Genomic DNA, 25,441 nt, shown 5'->3' with positions numbered 1-25,441 from the left:
TTGCTAGTGATTACAATATGAATGGTTGAAATAAAATAATGAGACTTACAATTTTAAACTAGGAAAACATTTTTGTAACATAAAGTATAACGTAAATAGTATTCAAAATAAAATTTGAAGTCCTCTCAGATAAATAGTTAGAGATAGTATCATGTCTAATAGTATCTCAAATCAACTATATTCAAAGGTAATCATACTTTTATTTTACTATAAAAATATATATGAAATCTATATAAATAATATTTTATTACAGTATAAGGTTCGTCTTTTTTTATTACTTAATAAAAGAATAATATTTTTAACATATGTATCTTTTCATGTATATTTGTTTAATTATTAATCTAGTAAATAAAATTACACGATTGATTTAATAATTTTGTAAATAAATTAATTTTTAATTAAAGTTAAATAAAGTTATAATTTTATAAAACTGATTATTAATATTACAAGAATACATTTTTATAATGGTCACGTAAAAATACAGTTTATATAAAAATGATACATCTTTATATCCACATTATTTACTTCCATTCTGTGAATGTTATATAAAATACTAAATATTACTAATTAATAGGTTAAAAGAAATAGCAGCTAAAATATTATGAATATTTCAATGTAAAGTATAGGCAGATTTTGAAAACTGAACTTTTGGAAACCTTTTCGATTTTTTTTAATGCAATATTATTAATATTTCATTGCGATTTTAAAAGGAATATTATATAAATTAATGATAGGAAAGTCATAATAATAAGCATTTTAATTTTTATATATGAAAATAGTATCTAAATATAAATAATTTTAAACGGTACTTTTCAGTTACACTAATTCTAATTTTATATTTGTTACTGAGAAATTTACAAAATCGTCAAAAAAATATCCAAAATTTTCTGTTACATCTTCAGATACAATTATAAATGCACATAATTTTAGAATCCAATATTTTAATAAATATATTGACTTATACATTAATATTTTGCTATAAATACTTGAGTATTTATTAATGAATGAGTATGTATTATTAATGAATCATCTTTTCATGAAACTTAATTTTATTATTAATTAAACATTCTTTAGTTCAGGAGATTTTAATTTTAATCATATATATACGCAAGTTTATCTTAAATATTAAATAAAAACTCATTAAAATTTATTTGTTTATAAATGATGTACATTAATTAAGAAGTATTCATTGTGAAAATATGGAAAAAATTTACATATAAATAATTATTTACTTGAATTATGTAATATGTAATATGTAATATGAATTATGAGATTATAAATTAAAATATGTAAATAAGACATAAAAATAATAGAAAAAATATGTACGATAAAAATTATAAATAAAAAATTACAAAATTTTATTTCAGGATGAAAATTCCATACATTTGGAAGGTTTTCAATCGACCAAGGTAGTTGTATATTAGATATTTCATATATTTAATTTTCCTAATTGCAAAGAGAATTTTGTACTAATTATAAGTTATTATAATCCATACTTTTACAGTTTACTATACAATTCTTTTTTTGGATAATATAACGTTATAAAATATGTAAATAAATTTTTATCTTTATAAATGATCAAATTATTATTTTAATTGCAGAAGAAAAGAGTGCCAAGCGAAGAAAAAAGGAGGCTGATGAATAATCTACGGCTTTTTATTTTCAAAAAAGTTAAACGTTTCAAAAACCTTGGCATCATAATTTTTAATCTTTTTGTTGTTCTTTATTTTGTATTTGCAACTCTTTATTGGATTAAAAAGAGTGAGATATTATTCAAATAATATTGCTGCTTGAAAAACGATTCAAACAAATTTAGGAGCTAAACGTAATTTTTCTCTTGTGTCTTTCAATACGTATTTTTATTGCAAAATATAAAAAATTATAAACATAAAAAGTGAATATTGATTAAAAATAATTGATGTTTTAAGCATTTGCAAAATTATATTTAATTATTAATTTTAATGTTATATTATATGCAGTTGAATTATTCAATTGGAAAATTTTTAAATAGAATTGATTTCATTCTTATGTAATTATTCTTATACATTAATAGTAAAAGAATTTTCAGAATTAATATTATATTTATCTATTACTGAATTTTGCTATTATTTTTCAACATTTACAAAACATTTTTATGTTACAAAATAATATTATTCTATCATTACAAATATCTATTTCCAGCAATTTACTATAATTTGGAATGGTGTCATGGATATGGATTATTAGTTTTAATTTTTTGTTTACATATTTTGTAATTTTTTATCAAAAAATGTTAAAAAAATTTGTTAAAAATGTAATTTTAAAATGGTTATTGACTTGTACAACACGCTATACTTTTTTTTAATTTTGTGGAAAAAGTTAGTAATTGATGGTAAGACGTTCAATTCATAAATCTTTTTAAAAAATCGTAGCTAATACTAATTCACTTATTTATATATGAATTATTCAATATTTTTTGTTCTTCGTATTATTTCATACAAATAGTATTTGGTCTAATAATCATTACTGGATTTTTACTGTTTGTTATCCTCGATACGGTACATTCAAGAAATAGATTAACAAGCTTTATTGTAGTTAGCATTATCTTAGGGTTTGGTTGGATCTTTTGAAAACATCCGTCAAAGGTATATTGTTGATTATATGATGACTAAAATTAAAAGCGTTGATAAGAAATAAACTAGATATAGAAATATAGGCATATTATTAATAGAATAATTGTTTTATTATTTTACAATATATAAGAATTTCCATAATTTAAAGGTTAACTGGAGTACACTAATATGGGGTTAAATACTTCAATTTGCTTTTGGCATTTTTACTATTAGATGGACTATTGGTCGAGCAATTTTTGACTGCCTTCCGAAAAAAATTTCAGTTTTTTTTAAACTATACACAGTATGGAGCTTGTTTTGTATTTTCCGAAGAATTAGTTAATAATGACGTTTTTGCTTATTCAGTAAGTAAATTGTGTATACAGTTTTTTATATAATACTTGGTGATAAACTATAAATGTTTCTAATTACATTTATTTTTAATTTTACAAATTATATTACATTATTTTAAATTATTTTTAATATTTTTATGAATAAACATAATTTTATATTAATCGATTAGGAATTTGTATAACAATTAAGTTTCCTGAATTTTCTGTTTAATTATAGTTAATTTTTTTTTTCATAATTTTAGGCTCTTCCTGTTATATTTTTTTCAGTTTTATAAAACAAGTATTATACTATTGGGGTATTATGCAACGTGTTATCCAAAATATCTGATGGATTTTACATGTAATCATGGGAACCACAATTTGTGAATCGATAAATTCAGCTGCCAATACATTTCTTGGAATGGTATAGATAATTGTATTTTGTATTTAATCTTCTATTATTATAAAAAATAATATTAATGATAAATATAACAATTATTATTATAAGTGATATGAAATATTTGTATATAATAAAAAGTAAATAAATATATTAAATATTTATATAATTGTGTGTTAAGCAAAAGATTTGAGGTATAGTTTTATAGATAGCGAAAACGCATTCTGTCATGTACGTAATGATACATGTGGTACTTTATATATTTATACGTAATTCTAAAGTCTGTAAGCTCACTCAGAGGTATCCTAAGCGATGAGATAAATAAGTGGAAGAGGGACCCCTCCTTCTGGGTCAATCGAGTGCTTAGTCAATCTTGACCTTCCGATAACTAATTAGTTTTCTCGAATCCGCGGTTAAACGAAACGATGGCCGATAGAAAGTGTGGTTGCTACGATACATTAATTCTATCGAATGCAGGAGGTTATTTAACGAGATTACATGATGACGCGATATCGGGGTATATCTATTGCTTAACTGAAATACGCTGTTTGTCATGTCAAATGAAATATTTCACTTACTTCATGTACTTATTTGTTATATTTTAGTATATGTAATTTAAGATATTTGACATTAAGGGATCAATTACTGTAGAGGATGTTATGAATGCAATTTACATTTACAATTTATATTTATATATTATTTATAATTTTGACATTTTCATAGTCGAATGAAACATATTTTTAAATTAGATTACTAATATATTAATAAATAAGTTCACTGCATATAATAAATTATATTTTAATAAATATATATATATTTTTTTTTTAATGGTGAACAACTTAATTAATTCCAAACAGAATCACCATTATTGATCAAACTATATATAAATAAATTAACGATATCGGGAATTCATGCTATAATGTGTTCTGGTTTTGTTACAGTTTTTGGTACATCTTATTTTTAATTACTCAAGTATACTTACACACATGCATAGCTATATGTAATATATTATTTATCTAATATAGATAATTTTTTTAATACAACCTACGATTTTTTTTAGGAACTGTTATGGCTGTTTACATAAAATTCGGAGCAAATCCGTTACATCTTATTACTGCTTCGGTCATGTCAGCTCCAGCTGCTTTATGCTTCTCCAAATTATTTTATCCGGAAACCGAAAAGAGGATAATTACGTTTAAAAATATTAATCTTTTAAAAATGTTAGTATTTAAATCTTATTTAACTTGTATCGCGTTAAACAGTAACGTAAAATAATTTAGTATTATATAAAATTTAATTACTACAATTGATATTATTCAAATGCAATTTTTTTTTAATTGAAATAAATTCTAGATAAGTTAAGTAAATTATTTACGATTTAAACTATTGATAAATAAAAAATTGCGTCGATAGATTACATATAAATGGCATATTACTATTTTTTTTATGTTTTACTATTTTGCCTTGCTCTATTTGTATTTCATTGAAATTGATAATTATTATTCAAGAGAAAATATCAGTTTTATTGATGCAGCAACTAAAGTCGCTCTTGCTGGAATTCCACTAATTTTAAGTATTAATGCAAATGTTATTGCTTTTGTGTCCGCTGTGGCATTTTTAAATAACACTGTCTTGGTTTGGCACACTTATTGGATATGAACAAATAACTTTCGAGGTACATTATATTTTGCATTGTTTCATAAATACATGCATAAAATATTTGCAAACTGCTACTCAGCGCTAGGTTTTAATAATTCTAGTATTTATTCCAATCGTTATTAAATAAAGAACTAAATATTTAAAAATAATATTATATACTGCAGTACATTGATTAATTACTTAATATTTTCAGGAATTAAAGTGAATTATTAAACATTTAAAAATTTTATAATAATAAAGTTGTATTAGACACAGAAGCATTTTTAAAATAATTATATATATATAAATTTTCGTAAAAGAAAGAAAAAATTTTCAAACGTCCGACTGCATATAGTTTTAGTTTCCTTTATAATTGTACCTTACTTTTTTATACTGTACATTACATCTCTGGTTTCATTATATTCAGTGGCTCCTGTCTGCCTGTCTGAAAGCCTTTTTGCCCATGAGTTGGATAATTGGTGCCCCTTGGGGTGAATGCGAAAAGGTGGCACCCTGATAAGCCTGAAAACCGTGGTGAATGAATTCATCACTAACCAGAAGCTTGGAGTATTTAAAAGTGAGAAAAAACTGTCACCAAGGGCACAGGCCATCACCACGTATGCAATTTGCGGCTTCTCGAATCCAGGCTCGATCGGTATAATGATCGACGGACTCGGTACTTTAGCAGCCGAGAAGCACAAACAAATCACGGACATCGCTATTCGAGCTTTTATTGCTTGCTGGCAGTGCTGTTTGTTTCTTCATCGCAAGTATTGCCAGTAAATCTTTCTTTTTTTTTTGTTACATATCTTTTCAGTGTATTTTTCTTTTTTATTTCTTTAAAGATTTTTAAGAATTTGATTATTATATTGTAATGTTACAGATAATCGGAGTATAATTAAAGAAAATATATATTATTAAATTTTTTTACTTTCTTAGTAATAATTTGTACATTAAAAAAAAACTACATTATTTCATGTTATTACCGAAATAAATTTAATTATAATTTATTCATATATTATTTAAGTAAATGAGAATCTTTTCTACAATTTTCTATATAAGTTTCCGAAAATATAATTATTTCGAAGACTTTTTCTTCTTAAATGACTGTACATTCTAATAATTCTTTTTTTGCTAATTAGATTGAAACTATTCACAAATATTTGAAAGTATTACCTATATAATTTCATATACATTTATGTATCAATGACAACCGTTACTTTATTTACTAATAAGTCTTATTTATATATACTAATTTTTTTTGATTAGTATAAACTTTTATTTACATATGCTAATAGTTTTATTTACTAATAAGTACAGATTATTATTTAATACTAGACTGATGACAATTTTATTTTGGCTTAGGTGTCCGTATAGACGATAATTTTCTAAACTCAACTGTAACGAATGTAGATAATTCCACAATATCGCCATCCTTATTTAAATATTAATAAGGATAAATAACCATGTGAGGAAAAATTGTATTTTTCATTTATGTTAAATTTAATCTTGTACTCGTTGATAACCATCTGATAAAACACGATGTAATATATAAATTTAATATATTAAATACATTCACATACATATGTATATATATACTAGTATTGTAGACTAATATTTATAATTAATAGTATAAGAACAAAATTAAGCGTATTTCGTAATCTGTTATATATTTTATTTTATTACATTTATACTATCATATTCACATATATTTAAAATTGAAGATTTTTTAATAATTTATTTGAAAAATATAATTTTGAGTTATAAATAATTTTTATTATAAATAATAATTCTTCTAATTTTACATACACAGGCAATATTATAAATTGTAAAAGTTGATATTAAAGTGATATTGAAATTTGCTGTGTTTATAATAAATGATATGTTCAAAAATAATAAATTGATACTTCTTGTTCTTGGCTTTCCTTCATACAATAAAGGATTAACTTATACGGTATAATAAAATTAATTTATTTTTATTTTAATTTTGTTCTATTTATCTTTAATTATACTATTGATTGAATTTTAACAAATAAAATACCAAAAATCTAAATTCTATTGTATATTTCTACTATTATTTGCAAGGTTTGTAGAAAAGTAATAGAAGGTAAAGATTTTTTTCTAATTATATACAATAAAGTTTATTATAGTAAGTAAATCGCTGTTTTTATTATTCGTAAATAAGTAATATTTCATATGAATTTTATTTTGAATGTGTTTTCTATTCTATTCTAATCACAAATCATAAAACATTACTTTTAGTTTTAAGTTCATTATATTATAATAAAGAAACAATTATATTATGATTTTAATTTTATAAGTTTAAAAATTTAATAAATTTAAGTTTTGATTAAATAAGTAATATTACGATTAGTTCAATATAATCTTTTCGAATTTAGAAGATTAATTTAATAGAATTCATTTATTAAAGATAATTTATATAAAAGTATCATAGTTTTTATATATTAAAAATACCAACAAATTTTTATTGAATTTGGAAATAAATTAATAAAGTTTTAAAATAAATATAATTCTAATGTAGTTTAAAATATACAAATTAATATCAATAAATTAAAATAATTTCTTGGGAATAATAATCACAAAAATTATACTTTTTTTTCTTTCTACGATGTCGAGAGCTAATCACTAGTTGATAAATTTCTTTTTTCTTAAAAAGAAAAAATGTCTATTTCCTAATCTTTTAGATATTATCATTAGGTATGACGAAAGATAAATATAGAAGTTTAGAAAATTATAATAGAGTTAACTGAATTGGGACATTGTAAAGTAAAAATGCTCTATATATTGTATTTATTAATTAAATTAAATTATAGTCATTTAATAAAAACAAAGTAGTCAATTATATCTTTGTCATAATCATCGTGTGATAATCATTATTTAAAATATGGTTTATTTATTTCTGTGACGTTTCGAAATTGATTTTTAGGATATTTTCAAATATGTTGTATTGCTGTAGTTTATACTAACGAGATATCATTAATATTATTATATATTTTTATGATGAGTAATGAGTTTTTACTAATGAGTAAACATAACTGAATAAATAAAAGTTCAATACAATAATGTCATTATATGTTATTATATGGAATTATCTTAAATGTCACAATCAAATTCCTAATATGGCTTATGAAAATAATTGTATTTTTTTTTTATTTTTGTATGGCGAAAATGCAGTGAAGTAGTTTGAAATATAGCTTGTGATCTCAGATTGAATATTAGAATATAAATATATATTATAAGTTATAAAATTTAATTGATTTTTAGATTTACAGATAAAAAAGATTTGTAGATTACATTAGGTCATTAAAATATATAATATCACCTTTTGTATACAATTATTTATAAAATTGAATAGATCTACACATTTTGCTAATAAAATTAAGTATTAAAATTAACACATTAAAAATAAATATTTACTAATATAGTCAAAATTTAAGTGTCTACGTATATTAATAATAACAATTTAATAATATACAAAATCTTATGTTGTACTAATTAAAATAAGTATACACATAAAAATATAAATTAAATAATCTAAACGTGACATAGAACAGCGCATGGAATGTTTATGGTTTAATTACTACAACTTTCAATATTAATATCTTTTTAAGTATGCAATTTGTAGATTTATATCACACAATGTATCACAATTATTTATTATGCTAAATTATGTAATTTGTGTAGTTCATAAAGAATATGAGTTCTGTTTATTATATGCGCTGTCACTTCCAACATTTTTGGTAAAATTTCAATATTTTTTTGAATATTTTCTCCACAGACCTTAAATTATAAAAAAATTAAAATTGTAAATATATATATTCGTTTTCATTATAAAATAAAAATTTCTATTATTTTCACAACTTATAAATACGTATAAATATGTAAATAATCTTATAATTTTTATTATTAATTACTAATTCATACAAAGCAACATTATTTATAATACTATATTACGAATTTTTACAATAAATAAAAATAACATTCATTTTTAATTGTAAATTATAATATAAATTTATTTATTAATTAACTGTTTTTAAAGCATTTGCTTTTATTACCATAATCAGTAGTATTTTGGAGGAACGTACAAAATATTTTAAAACTCAAGTTTTTACAATAAAAATGATCTATTATTATTAAAAACTTACCTTCTTAAATAACACTGCTCTACTTGGCATTGTGTACATGGCAACAACAGCTGCTTTTCTAATTATCCAGGAATGGTGCTTTGCTAATGTCATATTATATGCATCTTGACAAGATGTTGAGGTATTATCGCTATCTGATAATTCACTTAATTGTCTTAAGAATTCAGATATGAAATCTACTAAATCCAGGTAGATTATTATGACCACTCTAATTCTTAATAAGTAATTTTTTATAAGTGTCAATAATGAAAAAATACACACCAAGTCCTCTATGCAGTCGAAGAAGTGTTCTTGAGCCAGTAACAAAATCTTTCTTTTGCAAGAGGTTATTTTTCTTTTCATATTCGATCATTGTTTTAATTGAGCAGTAATTGTTTTCATCTTTCTCTATAAGGTTTTGTAAAATTTCAATTTTCTGTTTTAGATCCAAGGACACGAAACTAAACACAGTGCCCATTAACTGGAAAAATCTGTAATATAAAAGATACTATTGCAATTTAAATTATCGTTCTGTAACTGTTCATTCTGCATTATATGAAAAAAATAGATTCATAGTTAATATATTTACTTATTTAATCAAACGCATCGCTACTCACTTGTAGAGTTCATTGTAAGCTTCCAAATAATCCTTGATATCAACATTATCTTCCTCACGGAGTGCACGATCAAAATAGTCGTGTACCACTCGTAAATCGAAATATGACATCTCCATACCTTCAGCCATTTTTCTATTGCTTGAAACAAAAGTTCAAGGAAGACTTAACTATTCTACATCTAAGTGAATTAACAATCTAGTTCACTCATCCCTAGTAAATGTATATACTAGTTGTTAATAAAGATTAGGTGCCATCTGTTAGTAAGCATTCAAAACATACTATTTTGTAAAAGATGATAATGCAGAATACATTAATACCTTCTACTGCTAAGTGATATTTTATCGCATTTAATATTGATTATAGTATTAATTTTATTTTAGACGATTAATTTATTTTTTTTTTATTTCTATCAATCTATGTCTTTTTTGTACCATAATATTTTATTAAGAATTCATAAAGGTAATATAAGTATAAGAAACGTGGTTCTGAACATGTACCCCTAAATATTTTATGTGAAATTACTAATTGTCGTTAGTTTTTGTGTTAAATGAATGATTTGTCTTCATCTTTTAATTAAAAAAATCATTTGTAATATTTAGACAGATAATACTCAATTAAAATAAATAAAATAAAAAAGGGAATTTATTAAACAATGTCATTTTTATAACAAATTTAATTGCTTAAAACAACTACAATTATAATCGTTGTATAATTGCATGAAACTTTTCTGAATTAAAGTAGCGAATCGAATTAAAAGATGATACATCAATTGTTATAAAATATTTCGCAACTAATAAATATTAACTACAATTGTTGTACTAAAAAACAATTAGTAGTATCGTTGTATTAATGAATGCTCACTTAAAGTAAAAAGGATAGTTAAAATAAATGTTCGTTCAAATACATTTTTCAGTACGTATCTATTGAAAAAATAGCATATAAAATTATTGCGCAATAAATTCGAATTAAGAATTATATACAGATGACCAGATTTAGATTTCCACAAGTTATCTTTTGTCGCTGTAGTAATGTGGTTTAACAAAAGGCATCTTCGTTATGAGGGCCTTGTATGTTTTGCCCCGGATTTCAGTGAGAACGGGGGTGCCGGTGTGAACGTGTTCCAATGGCACATAACCCATGGCGATGGGTTTGCCAAGAGTGGGACTTGGACCTCCCGAGGTCACTATGCCTACGCGTTCGCCCGCCGATGTCAATATCGTTGCATTTTCGCGAGCTGGTGGGCCTTGGCCGAGGATCAGGCCCACGCGTTTCTTCTTCGGTCCATTCTTTATTTGCTCGAGAATGAATTCTGCACCCGGAAAGTTCGCTGCTTCTCGACGCCGCTTTGCTGTGAACATTGGAAATGTCTTTCTTTTATATCATAAATTAACGTTAATAAATTATTTCAAAATCCGTTATTATTTAGCCTTTATATTTGTTTAACTATAGAAATGGATTTAATCAAATATTTAACATGTTCTACTTAAAGACCAAAAATAGTGTTTTTATGAAAACTTGACATTTTCAATGAAATACTTTAATTTGGAAAATATAATTGTCATAATATAATTTGAAATATATGTGAAATCTATTTTTTTAACTAAGAACTATTTATAAATATACGTTAAATTTTTCCTCAAAAATTTTTTTTTAAATCACTGTTTCTTACCAATTAGCCATTGCAACGAAGCCTCAACAGGTGTTATAGACTCATTAATATCATGTCCATATAAACAAAATCCTGCTTCTAGCCTGAAACAGTTTTAATATATTTAAATGCCTGTTAAGACGCTGTTTCCGTAATTTTATGTTTACTATTTATAATAAACGCGCGATATCTGTATATATATTTATTTAACAGAAGTATCAATTCATTTAAATTATTAAACATATATATATATACATATTTAACAAAAGATTTTAACAATTGATGAATGGTTATAAATGCAAAAAAAAATTTATCTTAAGAAAAAATCACCTCAAACTGTCCCTCGCTCCTAAACCAGCGAGTTTAATATCAGGTACTTCAAGAATCATTTCGCTAATTGTTCGCGCATCTTTTCCGTTGACCGAAATTTCGAAGCCATCTTCGCCGGTATAGCCACATCGTGATATTCTCACAGACTTCTGATTGATCTTGGTCTCCACGCTATTCATAAATTTCAGTTTTGTAAGATCGATTTTTACCAAGGTCTGGAGAGTTGTCGCAGCACTTGGTCCTTGCAAAGCGATCAGACCTTGTTCCAAAGGATCCAAGAACTCTATGGTCACGTTTTTGCCTTGGGATTTCATTTCAGCCTTGAAGTGAAATTTTGAAATTTTTGATGGTTATTCGTTTATGTAATAATAATACACTTTGGTATTTATTGCCAATTATTTTATGTGCGTCCATTAATTCTGCACTTACAAATAATAATATTTTGTTTGTGATACTAAATTTAAGTTATAATTATATTTAATTTAATTCTACATAATCGAAATATTATCAAATACAAATTCTTTCAGATACGAATATTTTAATATTTTTCTTATGTGGATTGATTAAGAAAACGTAAAATTAGATGGTATACTTGTCTTCCCAACATGAGTTCTATATCCTCGTTTCTTCTTCCAGCATTGGATACTACAAAAAAACGATCATTTCGATCTTTCGTAATGATAAGATCGTCGAGGATACCGCCGCTTTTGTTGGTGAAGACTGTAAGTGCGGCGCCACCCTGGGCCAAGTTCTGGAGATCCGCGGTCGTGAGAGATTCTAGAAACTCGCCCGAGTCGCATCCGCTCACATGACTCTGCAGCATGTGGCCGACATCGAAGAGTGACGCGTGGGTACGAGTGTGTTGGTGCGAGGCTGTGATTGAATCCCGGTATTGTATCGGGAGCAACCAACCGGAGAAATTCACCATTTTCCCTATTTTTTATGTTACAAATTTGGTTTTTTAAGGTAAGTTTATGTTTTTTTATTTTTCACTTTATAAATTATAAAATTATGACGTTCGTTATGTTTATCTATGTCGTTATGTTTATCAGACATTTTCAATATTTAATTTTTAAACGTTGTACGAAAGATGATTTGTTCTTTTTAATGGCTACAAACGCAAACATAAATGTAGATGAATTCGTAAAAAAATCGATGAAATTTAAAATATGTGTATGCATTGCTTGTAAGATAATTATAGGAGAATGTGATTATGGTAAAGTCCACATTCTTATAGACTGCAATTGTATTAATTAAAGTAATTTACTTCTTATTTTTTGGTTTGTTTTCACTTTTATTAAAGAGTATTATCACCACATAGTTCTAAGTAAAGTTTTATAATGAAATTTTTATATTAATTCTTTTAATTTATACTCTGTTTCAATGAGATTAATTGGACAAAAGATCTATTAACTATAACTAGTGTAAGAAACAAGGAACTTTTATTTTATAATAATTTAACATTATTTAAGAATATATATTATTCAAAATATATAAATATCTATCATAAAGCAGAACTTCCATTATGTTAAAGTATTATTTTATTACAAATATTGTATATTTCTAAATAATAAAATATTGTAATTTATACAATATTGTATAAATTCTACATAATAACTATATAATTAGCTTTAATTGCTTACGCATGTAATATACGATCCTATGAATCTCCGAACTTATTACTTTTCTTACATAGTTACGTAGTGCAAGTTAATTAATAGGAAAAATTTAAATAAAATACATTACATTTATATAAATAAATAAAATTACATAAAATAATGCACGTTATTTTATGTAGGTGTGTTATTACAACGTTACCATTATTCTCGATGTGTAGATCATAGAGGCAAGTTTTTTTCGATTCTTGATCATCCTTAATGGAGAGCGATCTTGCTACCGATTTTCCAGCATCTTGAAATTTCTTGAATTGTTTGAACACAGTCAACAATGTCATCTTTACACTGTAACTTTCACGTTACCGAATAACTTTTTTACACTCTTCTCGTGCTTGTTTTTTTCTATGCTCTTGGAAGAGATATACGAGCATCAGTTTAAACGTTAATTTCTTGTGTGATAAGGCTCGAGATGCTTCTACCCAACAACTTTATCATTCGCAAATGTAATCGAAAAGTGTAACAAATCAATAACTCTTGGGCTTATTTTATTCTGTGTAACAGATAAACTTTTTATTTATGATGTGCGCATAGGATGCTTTATTTGGATTATTGAGGGATTTTATATACCAATTCAATTTTATGGAATTATTAAAAATTTTTTATAAGATTTACATATAAAAATTTATATATAAAGGACATGTAATGCAATTTTTAAATATATTTTAAAGCTTTAAAACTATTGTTTAAGTATTTTAATAACTAACCAAAAGATTATATAAACATATTATGAAATTTGTTTTTAAAATTTAAAATTATATATTATAACAACAACAACAACAACAACAACAACAACAACAACAACAACAACAGTAACAAAGAAAATTTTGAGAAAGAACATTTTTCAAGGTACTCTTATTATAACAATGAATGAACTTTATGTTTTTGGTTCATTTTTTAGCATAGGTTTTAGAATACTTTATAATTATTCAGTCTAATACTATCTGTTCTAGAAAAAAAAAGAGATTTGGAAAAATTCATGTTTGCTAATTGTATTAAATAATATGACTTAATTTTTCAAATTAATATACCCCGGTGTCTCAAATTTAAACATAATTTAATAAAAATAATTATTAATTAATATTTTCTTTGTAAGGTTAAGTTTGGTAAAATTTGTTATTCCATACAATACTATATTTTATAGGAATTAAATAATGATATAATTTTATAATTTGTTAAAAAATAATTATACAAAAAAATATATATAGATTTAATTTTTATATTTGTGATAATCTGGGAGTTAATTAACATTTATTTTTATTTATAATTACTTAAAACCTATAAAATCTATTATCGTGTTAACTTATTTATTAATTGTATTTAAAATAAAATAAAATTTGACTTATTAATTTTATTATTAAATTGAAGCGAATTAAAATTAGTATATTCTCAGTTTCATAATCAATAATTAATTTTAGGCAAAAATATAAATTTTTTTTTTATAGCCTGACACTACAGATTTTATAAATTCATTTATTAATTTTGAATTCAGTGTAGTTGCCGCGCGTTTGTGATGTGGGTAAGATTATGACGTACAGAGTAGCGAAGCATCGAAAAAAGTTACTGTAATTTTCTATGAATTTTAACGTAAGAATTCATTTAAATATATGTGTATAATTTACAAAACAATTAAAAGAGAAAATGTAGAATATACATACAATTATTCATAATAGTGTTACGTATTGATACAATAGATTATAACTTACTGGATTCTTATGTTCTTGTAGAATTATTTAATCTTTCAAATGCTTGTATTACATTTTTTACTTTTATTTGACAATATTATTTTATTGTACTTTAATATCTTCACTACTCTTAGAATATGCTTATTCAATAAATGGTAAAGTATGTGCACTTGCAGACTAGTTGAAGTAATTGAATTCAAGACTGGTCGATCTCAAAGTTTATGAGGTTAGGATACTTTTCTACTTCATGACTATATGACACTTCCATGTTATTATTCATGTTGTCGATTTCGTGGCATTTTATTAAAATTTTAAAAGATACTTTCAGCAATTATAATTTTCTTATAAATAGTAATATTGTAGAATTTAATCATTACTTATATTATCGTAGCATTAATAGAGAACATTAATATTAAATTTATTTCGAAACATTTATGTTACTATTTATCACTTTTTTTGTACTAAGGTTTTTGGTATATAATTATAATTTTAGACAAATTACTTGGAATAAATAATTTAATTTTTCTAATGATTAGAAAAGAACATTAGCTATACTAATTTAATGATTTTATAATTATTATTTTTTATTATAAGTTCTTAAATAAAATAATAATATTTATCTCGATAATATTCTTAAAAGACTTACCTCATTAAGAAAATTGATAATCGTAAAGGTCAGGAATAATTAGCTAAAATCGAATTGATTATTGATGAATGGAAGAGATAAAAAATCGAGATTAATAATAAGATTGAAATTCATTTACTAAATTTTTATTGTGCCATGTAATAATAATAGTGATGATGATGATAATAATGATAATAATAATAATAATAATAATAATAATAAAAATAATAATAAAAATAAAATGTATCGATGATTTATAACCACAATAATGAGCGTCGATAATATAAGCAGTTGCAAAATAATAACAGTAGGTTTTAACTAATAATTAACTAGTAATAATTATAATCATACGATAATGATAATAATAATAATAATAATAATAATAATATTAATTAATAGCTAGTATAATAATATTATTATATAGCATCTCGAACACAGAAAAACGCATATTTATTTTTATAAGTCGCTGCTATACTTGTTGAAATGAAAATTGAAAAATGGTATAGCAAAATAGAAGGAAACTTATATAAGAAAAATAATTAAAATTAAAGAGTCTTCGATATAAAGTGTAGGAACACAAAAGAAACGGTATTAATTATGGGACAGGAGCGACGATAAGTGAATAAAAAGTGATTTTGCACGTTGATAAATTTTTTTGTTAGTTTTCGCTTCTGCATTTTTATTTTTCCCTTAAGTTCTCGTGTTTACACAATTAATGCAAAATGTCCCTACGGTCCGACGAGTATGTGCTTTAGTCGTTCTTTGCTCGATGCTTCCCTTTTACACAATTTTTTTTCATTTCAACATTCATTCACACTAGTAGTTGAAAGAGAATATTTGGAGAGGTCAGGTTAGGAAGGAATTAAGTTCGCAAGGTAGGATAATGGAATAGAAAAAAATTTTCAAAATATATTCTACGAAGGGGAGAAATGCGGTCGATTGGAATGGGAGTTTCTACTTCTTTGTTTCTTTATCGTATTCTTCTTCGATACTTGTATATGGAGGATGAAGAAAGGATTATTGGAGATAAGAAAAGACCTATGAAGGAATACTTCTTTTGCTGTGTTAATAGGAAAAAAGGGATAAAAACAGAGGAAAAGCGTTTTCGTACCTTCACTCCTTTCCATTATTTTATCGCTTTTCCTTTGTTCTTTTACAATATTTATTGTCACGCGCATTATGAAAATGACGACCGTCAGTTGGTAGTTGTTTCTTTTTAGTCGGGATGTCAATGAGACTCGATCGCATTTACATTTTTATTTAGATACTTCTTCATTATGGTGATAGTTTATATATGAAGGAAGCGGTTAAAAAAATTTAAAAACCGTCTTACCTTACTTTACATGAATAAAAAATAGTTTGTTAACCCTAGCGAAGATTTTTAACAATAATGTGCTTTCGGTTTATATTTGTATTCATAAACGTTTGTAAGGTCGACGATCGCCCTTTTCATTGCTAGTGATAATGCGCGTGTAAGAAGATAAATTTTCGTAAAAGAATGAAGTCTGTGTAAAAAATACGGATCACGTGTCGTTTTGTTTTATGCGAAGAGGTTTTTTCATTTTCTGCTCTTATCTCTTCTGCAGATTAATAACAATGGACGATATGATAGAGAACGAAAGAATTATTCTATATTTATCGTGTCGTCTTGGTTTCCAGCGTCGTTTTATTCAAGTAGATATAGTTTAACATTTATATCATCTTATTCTCATTCTTTTTCCTATTGTTACAAATAAAAAAAACAACCAAAAGTTCCTCGTGCTGGAGAATACACTGAGAGATATAGTTACGCTGCGTCCCTTTTTCTGTTTTTCTTTCATATTTGCACAGTTCTCTCGTTCAATGATAAATCGATTCGAGATCCGAGGAGCTGTTGCAAAAGGCCTTTAATCTCTCGTTACACTTTCAATAATCCATAGGTTAATTTTTCCGTTAAAATTTAACTTGCTCTCTAAATGTTTTCGAGTAATGAAAATTTCAGGATATAAAGGCATATTAATTGAGCAGCTCCGTGCAATTTGTGATCTCGAAGCGAACGCTCAAATGCAAACGCCATATATTTATGAATATCTATAGTGCACAGACACATATATGCATATATATACATACATATATACATATATACACATACACATGCACACGCACACACACGCAAACGCACATATATACATATATATATATATATATATGTACATATATGCATACGAAAAAAACAAGGTACATCAATGATCTTTTTCAAAAACAACTTTTCCTTTTACAAATGTACAATCATGAATTTCTAATAAACATTACTAAAAGACGAATATTCGCTATTTTTCATTTTTGATCGATACAATAGCACATTAAAGTGTTTAATTTTTATCAGCGTTTTGAATAGCCTAAAAGTTTTTTTTTATCTCTCTGCTAATTATGATTTTTATCAATTTTTACTTATTTTTTCCTCCTTTCATGACTTAAGTATATAATAATCACCATCATGGTTTGAATATAATATTTAATATCTATTATCTTGATTTTCATCAGTTCCGAACGTTGATACAATAATCATCTTTTGACCTTTCACATGTTATATTTCACATAATAATTTAATAGGATTTTTTGTGTATATATATATATATATATATATATATATATATATATATATATATATATTTATTTTTTATTTTTGCGTGTATGTATGTATATATATATATATATATTTATATCATTTATAAAATGAAAGTAGGTACAATTTTGGATACATTTTTTCCATTTAACGTATCTAGAAAAAACGCTCCGAAAAAACGTCGTCTCATTAATTATAATTTCATTTTCGCTTGTAATAATGCCCATCGGTTGCGATTCTAGTCCACTTGGTAGTAAAATTTTGTTCTCTCTACTAATTCTTGTACAGCCGCATTAATACGTAACATTTTCGCAATAATTTTCTCTCCTCGGTTTTTCAGTAATCGCTTAAATTTATATTCTTTCATCATTCGCACACAATTTTTTCTTTATCGTATTTCATCATTATTTCACATTTATCTTGTCAACCATTTAATAATTTCTATAAATCTTAATTTTAATGTAAGTTTCCGTAAATCTTCCGTCCGCACGGTACGTTCCGTTGAATTTCGTTTGTATGTTTTATTTTTATATTTCGTGTTGCTGTAGAAAGACCAAATATAAGATTCCTCATTCGCACAGAGCGGTGCAAAGAATGCGGTTATTTACAATGTAAGAATTTATTTTATCGTCATTTTTGAATGTCCAAGGACATTAACGCGAGGTTTTATCAAAGTATCCGCGGACGACGGAACGATCGAACCGTATCGCAACGGAAGCTCAAAATTTTCGCGTATCGCATTACCCTTATCACTAGAATAAATTTGTTTTTTGTTTAAAGATTTTTCTCAACATCTTGCTAATTTCGTCGCATATAATGGCTGTTTTTTCCGTATAAGTCTAAAAACCTTGTTTAAGGGAAAATTGCTTTTACATACAGCATTATCTTTTGCGATTCTTACTTTTTCCCTTTTTCTATTTACATCGAACAAGGGTCCTGAAGTTTTAAAAATCCCTTTTTTATACTTGTCACGAGTGCTTTCACTTTTTATCTCTCTCAAAATCGTTATATAATTATTAATAACCGCGTGTGCGCTTAGGAGCGAAGAATTGCGAAAAAGACTCACGATGATACACAGATTTTTATTTTTATTTCTACCGAGTAAAGGTCGCTCACGCTTTTAACTCCACAATTCATTATTTAATTACAATCACTGTCCATGACGGAAGTATTATCTTTTTTGGATTATTAATCTTTCACGTCTACGCATACATATTCTCGCCTATACTTATTTGAAATTATCCAAAAGTGCATTCGTTATTATTACACCATCAATGTGGATTTCCATGCTTTCTTCATCTTTTGCTCAAAATTCTACACTTGCGGAACTGTGGCTCGTAACCGAAAGAGACTGGAATATTATATGTACGCCGTAACTACATTCTCTGTGCTGTGCTTCGTTTTTTCATCCATTTTCATCTTATGTTTTTACTACTCATTAACTATAGTGAAATTCCAGGACATAGAAATTTCTATATTTTTTTTAATAAAATTTTGTGTTCTTTTTTTTGTAATTAACTTATGAGTCATTAAGGTATCGATTTTTTTTTAAAATGTGTAATTGAATTTTTTTACTTTTTGCCAGTTATATCGAATTCATAATTTTTATACATATAAAGAATGACAATAGATACATTTAAAGTTCTTATATCGTTAATTTTTTGTCCTGATGTTAATTTGATCTAATCCCATGCAAGTCGAGACACAATAACACAGTTTTTTTAAAACAGTTATGTCGCTTTTCACCGAAACACGATTGATATAAAAAAGAATTATTCGTCAATAAACTGGTCAAAAGCGATAACTATTAATTGACAATATAGAGAGTACCGCGCGCGCGTTATGATCGACGTTAAATATACGTCGTGTTTTTACATTATAAATATAATAATAATAATAATAATAATTATTATAATAATAATAATAATAATAATAGACGTTATTATTATAATAATAGATTTAGGAATAATGTAATAATAATTAGCAGCAATAATTAATAATAACTAATGCAACGAGAGTTCGAAAAATTGTATTATGATTATATAAATATCTAGTATGTATAAAAGTTTGTTTGTTTTTGTTTTTGTTCTAACAAAAAACAAATATAATTACAAAATTTAATAAAGAAAAAAAACAATGAATTTGTACTTCATTTTAAAATCATTTCGATCTCTCGATGCAGTCGATTTAATAGAAGTTTAACGATGTAATGTTTAATAAATGCACGTGTCCTAAATTTTGTATGACAATCGTCAGCGTATTTTAGAGATGTTAGTTATTTAATTCTTAAAAAATTAATTTATAATTTCATATCCGTTATCAGTTTATTACTGGAACCAGCTCATGTAATCTTTGTCTTTTTTAGTTTTCAACTTTTAATTTAGAAAAAGACAAGCTTTTATAAATAGAAATCCGTGGGATCATTATTACACACACGAAACTAGAAATATCACATTAAGTATTAAGAAAGGAAACATTCGCGAGAACAAAGGCAAGGAATTATTTAACACATTCACCAACAAACAGAGAATAAAGTATACTAAAATAAAAAATAAATTTTGAAACAGCGAGTAGTATGTATCTATCATTTCATATAAAGTTTCTGTTTAATATGTAAATTTAAATTAGACAGATACACTTAAACTACATAAATTGCTATAAGGTAGTGGCTAAAACGTGTATAGCAGTGACTTGTACAAAAAATAGATTTATTTAAGTTTATAACGTACAATAATAATAATAATAATAATAATTATTATTATTATTATTATATTTATAATGTAAAAACACGACGTATATTTAACGTCGATCATAACGCGCGCGCGGTACTCTCTATCAGAATAGTAACTAAAGAACCGTAGTATTTACGTTCAGGCTCGACGCAGATCGGTCAATTTTTCATTATTAATTACACAAGGAGTTAATTAAACAATACGATAATAAAATTGAGTAATTTTTGTGATTATTTTTCCATTTTAAAACCAATTCTGACTAGCAAGCAAAGCGTAGGAATTCGTTCGTCAATTTTGTCGATGGCATTTTTTTTTCTCTATAAGTTTGATATAAATTTTAATTTTATTAGTTTAATTCATGTTTTAGATCTTATGTCTCAAGAAATGTATGCTTAGGAACTTTTTACTTTAATAAATCGATGCAACCTGACGAACGAATCTCGAGAGCACAAATAAAAAATCTTTTCGCTAAACTATATTCTTAAAGAAGACAAACAAGAAAATGAAATTCTCGACACTAGATCGAGATCTGCGTAAAAACGCATATAAAAAAAGAAAGTAGAAGAAATTACTAAAAAACTGGAATAAGTTTCCAGGCTTAATTAATGACAAGTCTCGACAATAAGTTGGATTTGCTTTAACCGACTTTATATTTATCCTAAACAAGAAAGGGTAAACATATAAAAAAGAAAAAAAAAAGAAAAAAAAAAGAAAATCGGAACATTCAGTCGTGTAAGATGCATTTACTATTATGCATCGTAAAAACACCTTCAAAGTCAACAATAACTGATTATAATTAAGTAATTAATTAATTAACGCTACGACGAGCATATAAAAAAAAACTTAAAGCTAACAGAGCCAAACCATATTTTGCTCTATTTACGTTAATTATCAAAATATACGTACAAGTTTGGCTCGACGTATATAAATATTATCGTAAATATGCAATATGTATAACATATATTAATCTAAAAAAAGAGAATCTTTAAAAAAACACGTGGCTTTCCTCTCTCGTCATCCGACTACTAGCTCTGTCCGAAAAATTCATCCTGTCTCCCATTTTTATTGTATTTCAAACTTCAATTTTTCCTTCCTAGCTTCAATTATTATTTAAGAATAGAGAATTTCTGTCGTTTGAGCAAAGTTCATTCGATTATCATTTCTTTCTACGACTCAAAGTTTTTTCTTCTCATTTAATTTCTGTAAAATACGCCTTCAATTGCCTCCAGTAGTATCAATTAGAAATGAAACAATTTTTTACATTAGTCAACCGCGATATCGAACATTATTTGGGCGTTTACGTGAATTCTCTTCCGCCTTATTTTTTATTTTTTACGTATTGTTTTTTCGTCAAATCTCAATGCAAGCGAAGTGAGAATTCGCGTATCATATGAATCAAACCCGCAAATCAAAACGCTGGGATACATAGAACTTTTTTCAAACATAAACTTCTTAAAGGTTCATTCGTACTATACATCCCGCTTTTGCTTATATAGGGGCCGACCGATCGATCACGATAGTAACAATCATATCGATCGACATTGATGCAAAGAAAAGAGGCTATATTTTGTCAACGTTGATATTGTTTCACAAATTTTCCCGCATATCCATCGGTAATTCCATATTTTATGAGAAAATTCATATTTTATTTTTTCATTGTAATAATTTTTTTTATCAATATTTTTAGGAACTTCCTTTCGTATTTTTCTAATTATACAATATCCAATTTTTTTTTCTTTTTCTTTTTTATAAAAGCAACAAATTAATAAGTACTACTTTTTTTATTTTGTACTACTTTTGACTAGAATAGAATTTCGTTCGAAAGTTTCAATTTATATAACATTATTCGATTAATTGTAAAAAAAAAGAAAGCTATAAAGCAAAATATTAATCATTTTATGGCTTCGTTCTCATTATACTTTTAAAATATAATGGAATTATACTCGTTTGGAGTTGCGAGAAATTGTGGAAGTACGTCGGTATATTTGCCCAAAAGGGGACTTTGATGAAACTCAATCTATACCATTAAACTCAGCCTGTCGTCCTCATATCGTTTTGATAAGCTGAAAACTCGTAGTCTCATGCTTGTTGTTACTTAGTAAATTTCAGTTCTTCAAGCTACGTGCAAAATGATAGGAGGACTTTCGAGCTTTATCAAAATCAACGATAATCTTCACTTGTAATATATGGTAACTAATTTTACGTAAATGTTTAAAGTTTGAAACGTAACGTTCGACTTATACGTCGGCAGTTTTATTCAGGATATGTTCGATTACGTTTGTTAATTCTAACATTCTTTTACTTATTTTTGTTCATCATTTCTTTCCTGAAATTTTGTATTTGCATAAATGGATGTTTTACATGAACGTATCCAGAAGCTAATATACTGACGTTTAACTTAGAAATTCACAAACAAAATTGAAACAACGCGTTTTTTACTTGTGAGACTGAGGGAGTATCATTGTGAGGGATCGTGGATTGGAGATTTGTTTGTTGTGAGATTTTCAGGGAAATCTTTAGGATCAGTTGGGTGTATGCTGGGGTTTGTGTTATGTTTTTTTTTTTTATTAAAGCAACACTATAAGTGAAAGAACCCAAGGCTGCATCGCTTGAAAAGCTCAATATATAAGGAAAATTCGAAAACAGAGTTTACTCCATTTTTTTATCTTTATTTGAAAGGATCAATTGAAAATTATCAAGAAAAGTAGAAATCTTATTGTGAAGATGTTATTTTCCTTTGGAAAAATAGGAATTCTCATATCTGAACATAATTTTGTAACCTCAGTGTTAATTTACGTTTTCGATAATAGTATGGTGATAGCGTGTCAAATGATCCCTTATCATAATAAAGAATTGAGTTTCTCACGTGTTCGAATATTCTCCGTTTCACGTCCGAGAACCGAGTCTTATTCTGGCTTTATTTTTATATATGCCTTTACCGTAGTGAGTGCCTCTGCGCTTGTTGTGCGTAATGTTATGTGATATATCCATCGCACTTATTTATTTAAACACTGTTTATTCTTGATATGTAAGTAATAATTAAATATTTATGCATGATTGCTAATATATATATTTATTTGTGGTTAATCAACAATATTTCTTGGCTGTATTTTGAAAGAGCTGTGAGAGTTGACAATTGAGCGGTTATGGTTAATCAATGTTTGATTTTGTTTATCCTGTAAAGTTTATTAATAAACTGCTCCATCGCGCCTTATCTCCCACTTATATTCGGAGTACTTGTCTACACTACGAACACTTAGTTACATTTATGTATCAATAAATTACTCGTTATGCGTAGATTCCCGCGTGACGTGTGACTTTTTTGATAAGTGGAACGAGAACACGGGAAAAGGAATATTGATTATGGAATGGATTGGAATATTTTGCTTGTTTTCATTTTTTGTATTTTTTTTTCTTTTTATATTTTTGAAATGTAAGTCTTTGGAATCGTGGAAGAACATTTTCTCAATTAAATGAGACTTCGATTTTTGAACTGGAAGATCAAATTTATATATGGATATGGATTTAGTTGCGTTTAAAAAAATAAGTAAACCCTTTGAACGAGGATTAGTTAAAGGAAGATTATGAGCGGTATGCTTGTCATTGCTGGGAATGGGGATTATTTTCTTCATTATTTATATTAAATTATGGTTATTCTAAACTCAATATATGTTGTTCCATAATTGATGCAATGATCGCGGTTGTATACACGACGAGCAGACACTGAGAAAGACGACGACGTGCTTCCTGTATAAGTTATACTTATCAACTGTTTAATTGTGGTATATTTGTAATTACTGTTTTCTACTATATTACTACTTGCTGTGGTTAATATTTGAGAAAAATCTTTATTTACTGTAACGGAAAAACCCTTACAGAGGCATCCACTCGACGGTTTATTAAATAATCTATCATGCATATTGTATAATCATTAAACAATATTTGATTTTCGATTTCAATGAAAATTTTTATTTCTATGCAAATTGTCAGTTAAGGAGCTGTTAATTTTTCATTGATTTCACTCGGTCATTATCTCGGACATGCATACGAAGGAATAGAGCTTTAAGGGTTTTGGGGACAAAATAAATATATTCCCATTGAATGGAAATTTTGAGAATATTTTGAAAAGTGCCACACCCATCGAAGCAGACATTCATTCCGGAAATCGAAAAATTTCCAGATATCGTCTTCGTCGATTAGCATTCGTGCGGCAGGTCCTCTATGCTCTATCATTTTGATTTGAATCCTTGACTAATATTGTAATATGAATTTTCGTATTAATAACCGCCATCATCCGTTTTATAAATAAATTTAGATGCTAACCAGTATTAATTTTGAATATCAGAATTGGAATGTGCCTCGAATATAATATCGAAATTCCGAGGAATGTAGACGTCGAGTGACCTGTCGCCTTATTAACTAT

The 25,441-nt window shown here is 26.1% G+C and overlaps 3 protein-coding genes across 4 annotated transcripts; 1 reads left to right on the top strand and 2 right to left on the bottom strand.

The window, feature by feature from the left end:
• Nucleotides 1–151: 151 nt before the first annotated feature.
• On the top strand, nt 152–6,409 carry CNT2 (Concentrative nucleoside transporter 2). The gene is given in 18 exon segments (XM_011503214.1): nt 152–187; nt 1,368–1,409; nt 1,602–1,761; nt 2,182–2,235; nt 2,238–2,278; nt 2,475–2,624; nt 2,761–2,877; nt 2,879–2,956; nt 3,187–3,199; nt 3,202–3,349; nt 4,176–4,267; nt 4,381–4,540; nt 4,829–4,942; nt 4,944–4,995; nt 5,386–5,461; nt 5,464–5,696; nt 5,698–5,737; nt 6,324–6,409. Coding segments are annotated over 18 exon segments (1,692 nt in total).
• A 2,132-nt stretch (nt 6,410–8,541) lies between these two features.
• On the bottom strand, nt 8,542–9,932 carry LOC105360225 (ceramide-1-phosphate transfer protein). The gene is made up of 4 exons (XM_011497073.1): nt 9,721–9,932; nt 9,386–9,594; nt 9,125–9,300; nt 8,542–8,759 (listed from the first exon to the last, which is right to left on the bottom strand). The coding sequence occupies exons 1-4, from the start codon at nt 9,846–9,848 to the stop codon at nt 8,637–8,639; spliced, it is 636 nt and encodes a 211-aa protein (XP_011495375.1). The 5' UTR covers nt 9,849–9,932; the 3' UTR covers nt 8,542–8,636.
• A 615-nt stretch (nt 9,933–10,547) lies between these two features.
• On the bottom strand, nt 10,548–15,293 carry LOC105360211 (aminomethyltransferase, mitochondrial). 2 transcript variants are annotated; one of them, XM_011497054.1, is made up of 6 exons: nt 15,078–15,293; nt 13,517–13,864; nt 12,291–12,631; nt 11,699–12,018; nt 11,390–11,472; nt 10,548–11,068 (listed from the first exon to the last, which is right to left on the bottom strand). In XM_011497054.1, the coding sequence occupies exons 2-6, from the start codon at nt 13,650–13,652 to the stop codon at nt 10,728–10,730; spliced, it is 1,221 nt and encodes a 406-aa protein (XP_011495356.1). In that variant the 5' UTR covers nt 13,653–13,864; nt 15,078–15,293; the 3' UTR covers nt 10,548–10,727. The 2 variants fall into 2 exon arrangements, with proteins under 2 accessions (XP_011495356.1, XP_011495364.1); XM_011497062.1 differs by having other exon boundaries at nt 13,517–13,723.
• Nucleotides 15,294–25,441: the final 10,148 nt, after the last annotated feature.

The sequence above is a fragment of the Ceratosolen solmsi genome, unplaced genomic scaffold (assembly GCF_000503995.2).
Source record: "Ceratosolen solmsi marchali unplaced genomic scaffold, CerSol_1.0 scaffold10, whole genome shotgun sequence".
NCBI classification, from domain to species: Eukaryota; Metazoa; Arthropoda; class Insecta; order Hymenoptera; family Agaonidae; genus Ceratosolen; species Ceratosolen solmsi.
This window is presented reverse-complemented; position numbering and strand designations above follow the sequence as displayed.

Coding starts and splice junctions, on each gene's coding strand:
- LOC105360225 (XM_011497073.1), bottom strand. CDS start 9,848: ATGGCTGAAGGTATGGAGATGTCATATTTCGATTTACGAGTGGTACAC. Junction 9,301..9,385: donor TCGACTGCATAGAGGACTTG/GTGTGTATTTTT, acceptor TGGATTTAGTAG/ATTTCATATCTGAATTCTTA. Junction 8,760..9,124: donor GAGCAGTGTTATTTAAGAAG/GTAAGTTTTTAA, acceptor TTATAATTTAAG/GTCTGTGGAGAAAATATTCA.
- LOC105360211 (XM_011497054.1), bottom strand. CDS start 13,652: ATGACATTGTTGACTGTGTTCAAACAATTCAAGAAATTTCAAGATGCT. Junction 12,632..13,516: donor TCTACACATCGAGAATAATG/GTAACGTTGTAA, acceptor CATAAAAAATAG/GGAAAATGGTGAATTTCTCC. Junction 11,069..11,389: donor TTCGTTGCAATGGCTAATTG/GTAAGAAACAGT, acceptor CAATGTTCACAG/CAAAGCGGCGTCGAGAAGCA.